This window comes from Cebus imitator, unplaced genomic scaffold, assembly GCF_001604975.1.
Source record: "Cebus imitator isolate Cc_AM_T3 unplaced genomic scaffold, Cebus_imitator-1.0 Scaffold19, whole genome shotgun sequence".
Classification (NCBI taxonomy): domain Eukaryota; kingdom Metazoa; phylum Chordata; class Mammalia; order Primates; family Cebidae; genus Cebus; species Cebus imitator.
In genome coordinates, this window is record NW_016107334.1 from 8,917,075 (window position 1) to 8,931,034 (window position 13,960).

The 13,960-nt window shown below is 48.2% G+C and overlaps 1 protein-coding gene across 1 annotated transcript in view; it reads right to left on the reverse strand.

Annotated features, from left to right (window-relative positions):
• Positions 1–202: 202 nt before the first annotated feature.
• Positions 203–13,960, reverse strand: part of LOC108295004 (collagen alpha-1(I) chain-like) — a 31,234-nt gene continuing 17,476 nt past the window's right edge. The window contains exons 2-5 of the mRNA XM_017517037.2: positions 8,107–8,263; positions 7,416–7,462; positions 857–1,315; positions 203–455 (exon numbers count right to left, since the gene is read on the reverse strand). Of these exons, the coding sequence (XP_017372526.1) occupies positions 239–455; positions 857–1,315; positions 7,416–7,462; positions 8,107–8,263 (880 nt within the window). The 3' untranslated portion in view covers positions 203–238. The remainder of the gene's footprint in view (positions 456–856; positions 1,316–7,415; positions 7,463–8,106; positions 8,264–13,960) is intronic.

Genomic DNA, 13,960 nt, shown 5'->3' on the forward strand with positions numbered 1-13,960 from the left:
CCCAGAGCCACTCTGGAGATGGGCAAGAGCCCCTGGGGCAGTTGGAGAGAAACGAATCCCCCCTACCCCGCCTCCTCTATCCCACCTCTGGGGAGCAGGTTCACCCACTAGACTCGCCTCCACGTGCTGATGCCCTTTTCCTTTGCTCTGCCGAAAAAGTCAAACCAGTTACTGTTTTGGTTCTTTTTTAAAGGTCTTCGAAGAATGACACATATTACACGAGTTTTATTTGGAGGAGTCATTGGCGAGGTAATGTGTTCTTCACCATGGACAAGCTTTGGCTCTGAAGCGTGAAGGGCCAGGGCTCGAATCGCAGCTTGGTCACTTGCTGTCTGGGTGACCTTCGCCTTTCTGAGCTCCTCAGCGTTAAGACACTTAGACACATGGGCTTCCATCCCCTTCCGGCCACGAGAAGGCAGGTGGCTGGCTGCGCATCACCAGGTTCACCTGAGAGGCTGGAAAAGCAGGGGGGAAGGGAGGAGTGAGGAAGAGAGGGAAGGGGGAGGAAAATACCCGAGACGACATTGATCCCAAATTGTACCTTTTGAATTATCTTAGTAACTTGCACCCCAATGGCACGGCTCACCTTAACACAGATGCCCGCACCCCGCACCCCCACACCTTCCCCCACCCCGTGCGCTCCCAAATGCTTCACAAGCAACCGACATGGCAAAGTCACACCCTCAAACTGAAACGGTTTTCCAATTTTGGAAGCTTGACTAGCCATAAAAAGGTTTTGTTTTCTTCTCTTCCCCCTCCTTCCCTGCCTCAGACGCCGCCCCCTCCCCCGCCCCCACCTCCTCCCCACCCACAGGAGCGGATCCGCGCCGGCGGCGGAACCTGCGGGCCTGTTTACCCGCGGCTGCTCCGCGGCGCTGCCCGGCACCGCCCCCTGCCGGCGGGAGTCGGAGCTGCGCCCGCGTGCGGGCCGGCCGCTGCGGGCCGATGACCCAACGCCGCAGGCATCCAAGGATAACCTTTCCCCTTTCTTTCCAAGACCAAATAAGGGGGCTCTTCCCTCAGCGCGCCGGGCCCGCGGCGGTTAGGCCAAGGGGCGTGGAAAGGAGGATCCGGGAACGAGGCTGACAGTCGGCAAAACAACCGACCACATTGTTCCCGCGGCGCCCGGCCTCCCCCTCCTCCCGCGGGCCCGGCCCGTGCCCACCCTGCAGCCGCCGGCGCGCGGAGCCGGGCGGGATCGGCGCGAACCCGGACCCCGCCGGCAGCCCCGCCAAGCCCTCCGGCCCCTTCCCCCGGAAAAGAAGCGCAGGGCAGGGTGCCCGCGGGCCCTCGCCCGGGTGCAGACCCACCAGGCCTGTGGGGCAGCAGACCCGGGACCCTGGTGAGGACCAGGCCCGACCGCCTGGCCTCAGAACCCTGGCATCGCCCCGAGGGAGGGAGTCACTGGTGGTTGACAGTGTTTGGTAACCACAGAAACCGAGATCTGACCTATATTTTCCAACATGGCCTCAACTCTAGCTTTCCTTCTAGAAATCAAAGTGAGAGGATCTGACTTGCTGCTAATTTTCCTCCTGCTTTATATTCCAAAAGCCACCCGGAAGGCTGGGAGAGTCAGGAAAGCTCGCTGGCGGTGTGGATGGCGGGTGCGGGTCCCCAGGGCTCCAGTTAGGAGGCAGAGGCTGTCCCCCGCCCACCAGCGGACGGTGTATTTCTGGAGGGCAATTGGATATTTATCAGGATTTAAAATAAGTACACAGCTCGATGATTTCATTCCGCTTCCCGTGTTTTTCCTAAGTAGGTGCTGAGAAGGGTGCACAGAGATAGACATTCTAAACACAGAGGATGGCCAGTAACGGTAGTTGGCCTTAACTGAGCATTTACTAAGTGCTAGAAACTGTTCTAAACATTTTACAAATAGCTACTCACAACACATCTCTATGCTTCGAGGACTGTATTGTGTGTGTGTGTGTGTGTGTGTGTGAGAGAGAGAGAGAGAGAGAGAGAGAGAGAGAGAGAGACAAGAGTTTCACTGTCACCCAGGCTAGAGTGCAGTGGCATGATCTCAGCTCACTGCAACCTCTGCCTCCCGGGTTCAAGCGATTCTCCTGCCTCAGCCTCCCGAGTAGCTGGGACTACAGGTGTGCACCACCACACCCAGCTAATTTTTTGTATTTTTAGGAGAGATGGGGTTTCACCATTTTAGCCAGGGTGGTCTCAAACTCCTGACCTCGTGATCCACCTTCCTGGGTCTTCCAAAGTGCTAGGATTACAGGCATGAGCCACCACACCTGGCCAGGGACAGTATTGTTAATACAGTCAGCCCTCCATATATGTGGATTCAAGCAACTGTGCATGAAAAATATATATATTTTTAATTCTGCAAAGTTCCAAAAAGCAAAACCTGAATTTGCCATACCCAAGTACTACTACATTGAATCCACGAGAATGAAATGAACTGTTGGCATTGTATGGGGTATTATAAGTAATCCAGAGGGCCAAGCATGGTGGCTTACGCCTGTAATCCCAGCACTGCCGAGGCCGGCAGATCACAAGGTCAGGAGCTTGAGACCAGCCTGGCCAATATGGTGAAATCCCGTCTCTACTAAAAATACAAAAATTAGCCTGTCATGGTGGCACACGCCTGCAGTCCCAGCTGCTATAGGCTGAGGCAGGAGAATTGCTTGAACCTGGGAGGCGGAGGTTGCAGTGAGCCGAGATCGCGCCACTGCACTCCAGCCTGGGTGACAGAGTGAGACTGCATCTCAAAAAAAAAAAAAAAAGAAAGAAAAAAGATATAATGAATCCAGAGAAGATTTAAAGTATACAGTAGGATGTGTGCAGGTTATATACAAATATCACACCATTTTATATAAGGGACTTGAGCATCTATGGATTTTGGTATGGGACTCCTCGAACCAATTCCCATTAATACCGAGGGACAACTGCACCTCCACTTAATAGAGTAGAAGCCTACTCAGGGAGGCCAGGTTTCTGCTGCCCATCACTCAGCCAGGAGTGGCAGGGCCAGGATTGATGCCACGCTCTGAGTCTCCAGAGTCTGAGCCCTTGACCGCAACACTAAATGTTTATCGGTGGGGATTTGATTAATTTAGAGTTCATCCGTATAATGGAATATTCTCTGGCCGCTTAAATGGCGATGTAGATTGGGAATAATTGGCATGGAAAAGTGTCCGTGCTGTATTGTTGAGTGAAAACAGCTGGTTATACAGGCGTGTGCCCACGGGATCCCGCAGCTGTGCAGAAGGGAGCCTATGGCTATGCTAACTGTGGTCACCTTCGGGCAGTAGAATTTCAGGTGGCTAATTTTACAGGTATGTTTTCTGCATTGTTGAACATTTTTTTTCTTGTTGTTAATCACAGTCCAGGCTGTGCTCAAATCTCACATTCTTCACATAAGCCTTTCCTGATCCCCAAAGTTGGAAGCTACAGCTCCCCATGTCCCTGACAAGTGGAAACTTGTGCTGGAAGGTTATTCAGCGGCACGAGCATGTACCTGTGTTGTCAGCTAAACTGTGAACTGGGGAGGGAGGGACAGATTGTTTCATCTTTTTCAGTATGCCCCTTTGTATGTTACATGGTACTTTACCCACTGCAGGATTCAAATATGTATCAGTAATGTGGTGTAACTCAATGATGATGGAGCAGTCCACAGAAAAATTCATTGCATTATTAGTTGTTTGAGAGCTGCTTCCATTAGCTAGGTAGTAAGTTCCTTGGGGACAAAAATGTACCTGTCCCTTTCCTATCCTGGCACTAGGGCAGTGCCTGCACACAGTAGGTGCTCCATAAATGTTTGCTAAGTAACTAAGCTGAGGCTGCTCTGCTCCAAGCAGCCACCCTTCTGAGGAATCAAAATGAGAGCTTCTTTGCTTTCCTCAGGCGCCTCTGTCTGTCAAATGATTAGTCCCCTGTATGAAGCAGACTCCTCAGCTTCATATAGGTGACTATGGTTAACATAGCAGGAAAGGGAAACTCTTGAAATGGATGGGAAGGTAGGAGAAGAAGGCTTGGAAATTGGGCAGGCAAGAGGAAGACCTGGCCAAAGTCATGCCAGGGAGGGGCAGCTGACTCTGACACCCTTGGGCACTGCCACCTCTCCCACTAGATCTCCTCCACCCCGCCATGGCCAGATGCTCCTGCAGTACATGGATTCTGTCTTGTTCCTGTGTATTGGGTCCCTGGCCTGAGAGTCAAGGCCTCAGGAGGATCAGGTGTCTAAACCCAGGTTTAGACAGGTGTCTAAACCCAGATTTCAGAGATAATACCCAAAGGAAGGTGAGTGTCTAAACCCAGGTGCCCTGCCTGGTGGTTGGGCTGGGAAACGTTTAACAGCTTGCTCACAAGTGGGAAAAGCCCTGATTTGTAGCATTTGCTGACTTCCATGGTGAAGACATTCTCATCGTCAGTGATTTTTATTTGCCAACCATTTAACAACCCGCTCAAAGGATTCCTGATAACTTAAAAGTTGATACTGTTGGGCTTGTGAGCTGTGCTCCAGCATAGTTCTATGTGCACCCCATTGTGAGATTCCTATAGTAGGGAAAACCCTCTGGAAAGGAGGCGGGAAGGATGCCACGTAGCCCCATAAATCCAGCACATGTCCATATCTGGAAGCAATCCAGGGTATTGTGGCCGGGGCGCTATCCACCCCAAAGTGTGCTAGCCCTTCTACTTGTTAACAGGAGCTTTCAGAGATAATACCCAAAGGAAGGTGAGTGATGAAACTCAAGATTGTGGGACAGGGCAGTGGGGGAGATGTTTGAAGGCAGAGGTAGATGAGGGAGAGATGTTTAGATCTGTGCCTTTCAGATCTCAAACAGTGTCCCTGCTATACCTCCAAGAACAAAGACCCTGGTAGGGTGCGGTAGCACACACCTGTAATCCCAGCACTTTGGGAGGCCGAGGCAGGCAGATCACGAGGTCAAGAGATGGAGACCATCCTGGCCAATATGGTGAAACCTTGTCTCTACTAAAAATACAAAAATTATCTGGGTGTGGTGGTATGCATCTGTAGCCCCAGCTACTTGGGAGGCTGAGGCAGGAGAATCACTTGAACGCAGGAGGCGGAGGTTGCAGTGAGCCGAGATCGCACCATTGCACTCCAGCCTGGTGACAGAGTGAGACTCTGTCTCAAAAAGAAAAAAAGGGAGCGTGGGGAATTGGCTGGTTCTTGAACAAAGAGGGCAAGATAAGCCAACGTTCATTTTCACCATGTTCTGGAACCTTACGAGATGTAAGAACATAGCAGGAAGTGGGGTGTGATGTGAGTCTGCAAGTGCACCCCAAGGGTGAGGGATCTAAGACAATGGCTGCTGGGAAGATAAGGCTAGAAGAAACCATGCTCTGTGTCCTGTCCTCTCTCACAGGCTAGCCATGTTCAGTGCTGGGTTCTACACCGAGTCATCTAATGTCTTTCCATCAGAGAAGTGCAGTGAAAAGGCCCCCTGTGGAGACTGCCTCCCTGGCCTTCCACCTCTGCTTCTGCTTTTTGTTGTTGTTTTGTTTTGAGACGGAGTCTTGCTCTGTCACCCAGGCTGGAGTGCAGTGGCTCGATCTTGGCTCACTGCAACCTCCACCTCCCGGGTTCAAGCAATTCTCCTGCCTCAGCCTCCTTAGTAGCTGGGACTACAGGCACACACCACCATGTCCAGCTAATTTTTGAATTTTTAGTAGAGATGGGGTTTCACCATGTTAGCCAGGATGGTCTCAATCTCCTGATCTCGTGATCTGCCTGCCCTGGCCTCCCAAAGTGCTGGGATTACAGGCGTGAGCCACTGTGCCCGGCCAGGGAGGAAATATTGTCTGTTCTCCTCTGCTCTCTGTGCTATCCTCTCTGACCCTACCAGACCTGCCCTGACCCCCTAACAGGGCATCTATCTTCCTTCAGGAAATGCCTCATTGAGTTGCCTGAAGAGTCCCTTATTTATTTATTTATTTATTATTTTTTGAGATGGAGTCCCACTCTGTCCCCTAGGCTGCAGTACAGTGGCACTGTTTCAGCTCACTGCAACCTCAGCCTCCTGGGTTCAAGTGATCCTCCTGCCTCAGCCTCCCAAGTAGCTGGATTACAAGCATGGGCCACCCACACCTGGCTCATTTTTGTATTTTTACTAGAGATGAGGTTTCACCTTGTTGGCCAGGCTGGTCTCGAACTCCTGGCCTCACATGATCCACCTGCATCGGCCTCCCAAAGTGCTGAGATTACAGGCATGAGCCACCACACCCAGCCAGAGTCCCTTTATTTTAAAAAACACAATAAAAATGTTCAAATACCAAGACATAGAGAGAAATGCACCTCCATGCAGACATCATGAAAGACGTTTTCCGTAGTTGCACTGTGTAAGAACAGAACTACCATGCTAAACTCTGCAAAAAGTCAGTCTCGTCTTATCTGTATGAGAGCCTTATTATTATTTGTTCCATTTTATAAATGAGAAACTGAGACCCAGAGAAGCTATGCGACTTGGCCAAGTTCACACAGCTAGTGAGGACAGGGCTGATGGCACATCTGCCCCTGGCAGGGCCACTGGAGGGTGCTACAGCCTCAGGGGTGGATGGAGCTTGGCTGGAGGCTACGGCAGGGAAGGGGGCATGTCTGTCTTGTTTTTTGTTTGAGACCGAGTTTTGCTCTTGTTGCCCAGGCTGGAGTGCAATGGCGCAATATCGGCTCACCACAATCTCCACTTCCCGGGTTCAAGCAATTCTCCTGCCTCAGCCTCCCGAGTAGCTGAGATTACAGGCATGTGCCACTACGCCTGGCTAGTTTTGTATTTTTATTAGAGACGGGGTTTCTCCATGTTTGTCAGGCTGGTCTCGAACTCCCAACCTCAGGTGATCCGCCTGCCTTGGCCTCCTGAAGTGCTGGAATTACAGGTGTGAGCCACCGCGCCTGGCCGCATGTCTGGCTAAACAAGGGGCTAGCTCCTGTGAGCTCGGCTCCCCTTATAGCCTGCTTTGCTCTGAGCCTGGGCGTCACTTATCAGGAGCTACAGGAGGAGGCAAAATCCAAGAAATCTTATCCCCAAAGAGGGACCGCGGTGAAATGCAATAGTGTGGGTGCATGGACATTCATTTGCCATTTACGTTAGCATTTATTCATTCAGTATTTACTGAGCACTGACTCTGCCCCAGCTCTGAAAATACAAACATGAGTGAGCCAGATCAGGCCCCTTGGCCCCTTGCCCTGTAGGGGAGACTCCTGCCTCTCTGGGTGACTGGCTAGATGATCTCAAATGCCTTCATTGGAGTCACTGTTTCCTTGCATGTGAAATGGGGATAATTGAGCTACTGAATTGTGCACTTTAAAGTGGTTAATTTTATGTTACAGGAAGTTTATTTCGACTTTTAAAATAGGCAGAGTGACAGCCTCTGTACAGCAAGACTGTTGTGAAGATGAAGTCAGCTTACACACATAGATGAGTGGGACCCCATACCTCCTTCCACGCCCATGGGCAGGGTAAGATTCCAAGTACTGAGCGACCTGGAAGGCAGAGGCAGCAGCCAGTGAGAAGATCAGAACCAGGTTGGCCAGTGAGCTGAATATGGGCCTTGGTGTTGCTATGCTTTCAGACAGATCCCTAGACGGCTCTGGCTAGTGGGTGCTCTTTGGTCTCATGAGTAGGTTTCCGGCCAGGCATGGTGGCTCATGCCTGTAAACCTGGCAGTTTGCGAGGCTGAGACTGGCAGATCACTCGAGATCAGGAGTTCAAGGCCAGCCTGGTCAACATGGTGAAACCCCGTCTCTACTAAAAATACAAAAATTAGCCAGGCATGGTGGTGCACACTTGTAATCACAGCTACTTGGGAGTGAGGCAGGAGGATAGATTGAACCCAGGAGGCAGAAGTTACAGTAAGCCGAGATCACGCCACTGCACTCCAGCCTGGGTGACAGAGCAGAGTGACATTCCATCTCAAAAAAATAAAAATTAAAAAAAAAAAAAATAAGTAGGTTTCCCAAAGGGAAAGTGGAGGCTGGAGTGCAGATCGTGCTGCTGGTCTCTAGGGTTGGAAGCACGTGTGGATGGACCCCACTCCTAACCCCCATGCCCATCCCTTCTAATACACCCACGCTTGTAAGGGCAGGGTCAAGAATACCTGGAGAGTAACAACAGATTAGAGACATACCCAGATCCTCCTCTCGTGCTTAACGCCTGTGTCTTTCACTCCAGTGGGTTCCTGCAAGAGAAAGAACAGTTTGCTCCTCTCGCCTTGGTAACGAGCTCTTCCTAAGGACCTGCCATGCCCAAAGTTCCCACAGAAAGTTGCATGGGTTCCCGTGTACCTGCTGGAGGGGAGAGGTGTGAGCAAGAGCTTTGCCCAGTACTGCTACAAATTAACCTGAAATAAATTAATTTGTTCTGTGCTAGTTACAGGAATGTTACAAAGCTTCTTCTTTTAAAGTGGCAGCAAATGTCTTCTAATTTTAATGAGGATGATGCTGGGGAAAAAAAGTCTCTAGAAAGGTTTTCTCTTCTTCTAAAATGTTAGGCTGTCTACGTCTCATTACTCGGGGAAGGTTCTCTTTCTCCTGCCTCTTCCATGTTATTAAAAACCAGTTTGTTCCCACGTTCATGTGTGGCTATAGGATTAGACCACATGCAAGAAATTCAACAATTGGAACTGGGATTGGAATTGGGGTCGGACTGGGGAGAAAAAGTCTGCCAGCTCTATTTACAGAAACCCACATGGAAAGATAAATTGCACTGGGAAACTCTGACTGTCGAGTGAAATATTAATACATCATTGTGAAGTATTCTAAATCACATTCCTCAGTATCGCTTTCCCCATTTGGCTGCTACCAGTAAATTGAGATATGTGATCCTATAGTGTAGTGCTGCTCTCCCTCTCCCCCAGAAGCTCACTGGGATTAGAAAATGCTAATGAATTAGGTGGCACATGACTCTGAATATGCTATTATTACACCTACGTTACAGATAAGAGACTGAATCATCAAAAACATTTAAATGATCTGCCTGGTGTCAAATTAGAAGTCACTGGTGATGAGTTGGGTGAGGTGGCTCACACCTGTAATCCCAACACTTTTGGAGGGCAAGGTGGGTGGATCACTTGAGGTCAGGAGTTCGAGACCAGCCTGGCCAACACGGCAAAGCCCTGTCTCTACTAAAATACTAAAAAATACTAGGCACGGTGGTGGGCATCTGCAATCCCAGTCACTCGGGAAGGTGAGGTAGGAGAATAGCTTGAACCCAGGAGGCAGTGGTTGCAGTGAGCCAAGATTGCATCATTGTACTCCAGCCTAGGAGACAAAAGTGAGACTTGTCTCAAAAAAAAAAAAAAAAAAAAAGAAAGAAAGAAAGAAAAAGTCACTGGGGATGATTTGGAAGGACCTGCTGCTCTACCTTGGCTGATGTAAATTCATAGTTTCCCCCAGCCCCAGGCCAAGGTTAACAGACAAATGAGAGGCAAGATATTTCCTGAACTCTCTAGTCTTCAGACCTCTCCCCATTATGGAAGAAAGGGCAGGCTGTGAGGAATCCTGTAGAGACAGAGGCATCTGGGAGGACCAGTGTGGGGACTGCACACCTGCTGTTGACTGACTGTTGCTAGGAGGACAGGGACAGATGATTCCAAATGGAGAAACAGGCACATTGCTCCAGGGCTGCTGCTGCGGGCCCCCGCTCAAAGTTGCTTAGAAGACCTGTATGTGTTTGATATATAGCTCTGAGGGGCGTGAAGCAGGTGAGGATGCAGGGGTGCCTTGCACTGTCCCTGCTCTGTTCACCTTTTATTTTGAGACCAGGAGCCTGGGACAAACTACGTCTCCCAAAGACTGCTGAGAAGAGACCACTCAGATTGCTTTTAGCTCAGACCAAGAGAGGAATGAAAGCCTGGGAAACTTGGAGAGGGCGCTGGATCCTGAAAACGTTGTCATTTCAACCCTGGGGAGGCTTTGATGTTTGTGGGAGATGGAGGCCTACATGCATCTTTGGGAGGGTGTTTCTCTAGGTTCTGGAAAAGCCACCCAGACAAGCACCCACTTAGGGAGGCCCTCTGCCCCATGCAGGGGCAGGTTCTTGAACCACCAACAGCATCCAACCTTCTGATGTGATCTGTTTGGCCTAATATTTTGAAAATAAACAAGTTCACAGTTAAAAATTAGAATCTCTAAGGCTGGGTGTAGTGGCTCACTGAGCCTGTAATCTCAGCTTTTTGGGAGGCTGAGGCAGGTGGATTGTGAGGTCAGCAGTTCGAGACCAGCCTGACTCGAACCCCATCTCTACTAAAAATACAAAAATTAGCCAGGCGTGGTGGTGCATGCCTGTAGTCCCAGCTACTCAGGAGGCTGAGGCAGGAGAATCGCTTGAACCTGGGAGGCGGAGGTTGCAGTGAGCTGTGATTGCTCAACTGCACTCCAACCTGGGCAACAGAGTGAGATTCCATCTAAAAAAAAAATATATATATATATATATATATATATCTCAGAATATCCTTACTTCTTTTATTTTTTTTAATTTCCTTTTTGTTGTTTTTTAGAGACGGGGTCTTGCTATATTGCCCAGGCTGGAGTGCAGTGGCTATTCACAGGCATGATCCCATTATTGATCAGCACAGTTTTGACCTGCTCCGTTTCCAACCTGGGCTGGTTCACCCCTCCTTAGGCAACCTGGTGGTCCCCTGCTCCCAGGAGGTCACCATATTGATGCTGAACTTAGTGCGGACACCCGATCGGCATAGCACACTACAGCCCAGAACTCCTGGGCTCAAGTGATCCTCCCACCTCAGCCTTCCGAGTAGCTGGGACTATAGGCACATGCCACCGTGCCCGGCTCTTTTTTTTGTTTTGTTTTGTTTTGAGATGGAGTCTCACTGTCACCCTGGCTGTAGTGCAGTGGCACAATCTCAGCTCACTGCAACCTCTGCCTCCCAGGTTCAAACCATTTTCCTGCCTCAGCCTCCCAAGCAGCTGGGACTACAGGGCATTCTCCATCATGCCCAGCTAATTTTTGTATTTTTAGTGGAGACAGGGTTTCACCATGTTGGCCAGGCTGGTCTCAAACTCCTGACCTCAAGTAATCCACCCACCTCAGCCTCCCAAAATGCTGGGATTACAGGTGTAAACCACCATGCCTGGCCTTACTTCTTTTTTCTTAAAGCAACAAAACCTGAAAATCTAGCATCACTGCACCTGCATTTGCATGTGGATCTGTGTGATAATACTTATTTTCCCCCAAATCCTGAAGCTTCATGAAGGCAGCCTCCAAGACTGTCTCACTCACCTTGCAGCCCCCGCACCTGACACAGTATGAGGCATGCCACCAAGTATTTCCTTAATGCCAATGAATGCCAGTGAAGACAGGGCCAAGCAGTGGGGAACTGCAGCTGATAAACAGGACTGTGGGCCTATTGGAGGTTCACCTTCTAGGGCTTCAAGGAATAATTTAGGGGAAATTTCCAGGGCTTAAGAGTCCTGTAGCTGAGGTAGAGTCAAGACAGGGCAGAATTCATAGAAAGGATAAGCAATATTTTATCAGAGGCCCCCCAGAACTCCTGATCCTGAGTCAAGGATCAGGAGCAAGCAGTTTATACGAGAGGTGATCTCAGGGGGCACTGGCAAGGGACTAAGGAAGGACGAGGCAGGAATGGGGAGGAAGCCAGTCATTTTCAAGTTATCACTGCAGCCATTGAAGCGCATCCCACCCCCACCCAAGAATTCTGGGTGTGGTTAAAACACATCCTTAGAGTTATTCCATCTGAGCAGTGAGGGAGCTGGGGTATTTATACACCCACTCCAGTTGAGCATTGATCCAGGGTTACTCTCAGGGGTCTGCTGAGTGGTCAATAGAGATGGCTTCTGCAGCAAGAGAAAAATTCAGACAGAAACGCAGGTGCTGGAAGTTGCAGAGCAATGAGTATGAGCAGGGCACAGGGCACAGTCAGCACCTGCTTCACTAAGGAAGCGTCCATTGTGAAAAGTAAAAAGTTCCTCTTCAAAGTTTCCCTTTTTGTTAAAGAATAAATAATAAGTGTTAAAAATAATAGTTTCTTTTAAAAACTAACTTCCTTCAAGCTTCCTTGCTTTTTACTAATAACTTTTCATTAAGCCCTATGTAGCTGTTAAATATAGTAAGGGAATAAGTACATTCTGTGTCCTTGTACTTTAACCAAGTTATTTGTTCTGGCCTATAGCCTGCTCAGGCATATTTGAACATGCCCAGGAATTTCCTGGCTTACAGCCTACACCTCTTCCTTATTTGGAAATTTTATTCTCCCAGTTTCCCATAAACAATCCCCTTCCTTTCTTTGTTCTCCATCAAGCATTTACCTATTTAGGAAAGTTTTAAGTTTTTAGCCAGTCAGGATCAGTCTAGATTGTGAGGTCCAGCTCCAGCCAATGGAGACAGGACACAGCAGTAAGGACCCAATGCATCAGCAATAAAAAAACCTCTGCCTTTCTTTGTTCAGTGTGTTCTCACAACAATCAAGATTCTGAGAAGCACCCTTTCTGGAGAAAGTAAAATTGCCTTGCTTGGAAAAGTTGTTTGTTTCAGTGCTGGTTCTTCTTTTTTTGGCACCAAGGAACAAGCATTTGTTCCCAACACCATTTACCCCATTCTCACTGTGGCATCTCCTATGCTGGTGAGAGCTGAGGTTCTACTCTAAAGCTTCTCAACATCCATTTTGCATTTTGTGGCTCTCTGGGAGTGCTCTGGGAAGTCCTGGACAGAGACTCAGGCTAGTCTTGGATAGAATTTATGTTTACAGCTTGGCCATATCTCTACTGCCATTTTATTCATCATTTATCATTTCACTTAATAACCCCTCAAACACTTAGTGAATCTCTTTGTTTGGCAGGCACTGACCTAGAAGCTGGGGTACAAAAATCAGATAAAACACAATCTCTGCTTTGAAGTACTTTATAAAGCAGTATTTCCTAGGATTTAGAGAGGTGCTAAATGCCAAACAAGATATTTTGTTAAATAGGTTTGAAAAGCTTTGCAAAATACCACCTCTTCTTGGATAACTGCAAAGCACATTGACCTATTAAAGGCTCTGAGAATGTCTGCACAAAAGATACCTGTTTAACTATTTTACCTAGGATTTTCCACACTTATTTGGCATTGGAGCCCTTTTATACCAAATTACCTTTATTAATATCCCAAGGAACTTGAATTCTGTGGAACATACTTTGACAAAGTTATTGGATTTCCATCTAACCCACTGAAGGCCTTAACAGAGAAAAAAAAAAGCAGGCTGAGTAAGCAAGGATTCACTCTTTCTCCCTGCTGGTCTTTGAGCTGGGACATCAGTCCTTTGCCATTGGAGTTGGACTTGAACTGGAACTTACACTATTAGCTCTCCTGGTCTCCGGCCTTTGGCCTCAAGACTGGAAAGATACCATCAGTTTTTCTGTGTGTCCAGTTTGCCAACAGCAGATTTTATGGAACTTCTCAGCCTCCATCATCATGTGAGTTGATTCTTCGTAATATATGCTATATCCTGTTGCTTCTGGTTCTCTGGAGAACCCAAACTGATACAGATTTTGGTAGATATTTTTGATAGGATGGTCTGCAGGGCCTCACAGCTCACAGACTGCTTTATAAATGTATAGGTACAAAGGAAATCTCAAATCCTTCACATTAATTACCTGCTCTGGGATATAGACACTATCTGCCTCCTCACGGAGTCACAGTTCTTGGTTCTCGGAAATACATAAATTGTATATTCACTAAAAGCACTATGTATAAATTCTGATGGGAAAAAGTCCAAGTAACAGAAACACTGATACAGTAATTACACTTAGTTTGGGAGCTAATTTTATTACAAAATTGTCCTTAAATTGTTTCTTGACTTTGCCCTTAATCATTACATGTTAAACACTCACAGGAAATCAGGATATGGTTCTTTAATGAATCAGCAGTGCATGACCAAGAAGTGTGGAGGTTGGTGTTTATATTGAGATCAAAGGGAGAAAAATGAAACCCAGAGGTACTTTTTTTCAGGAAAAAAAAAAAAAAAA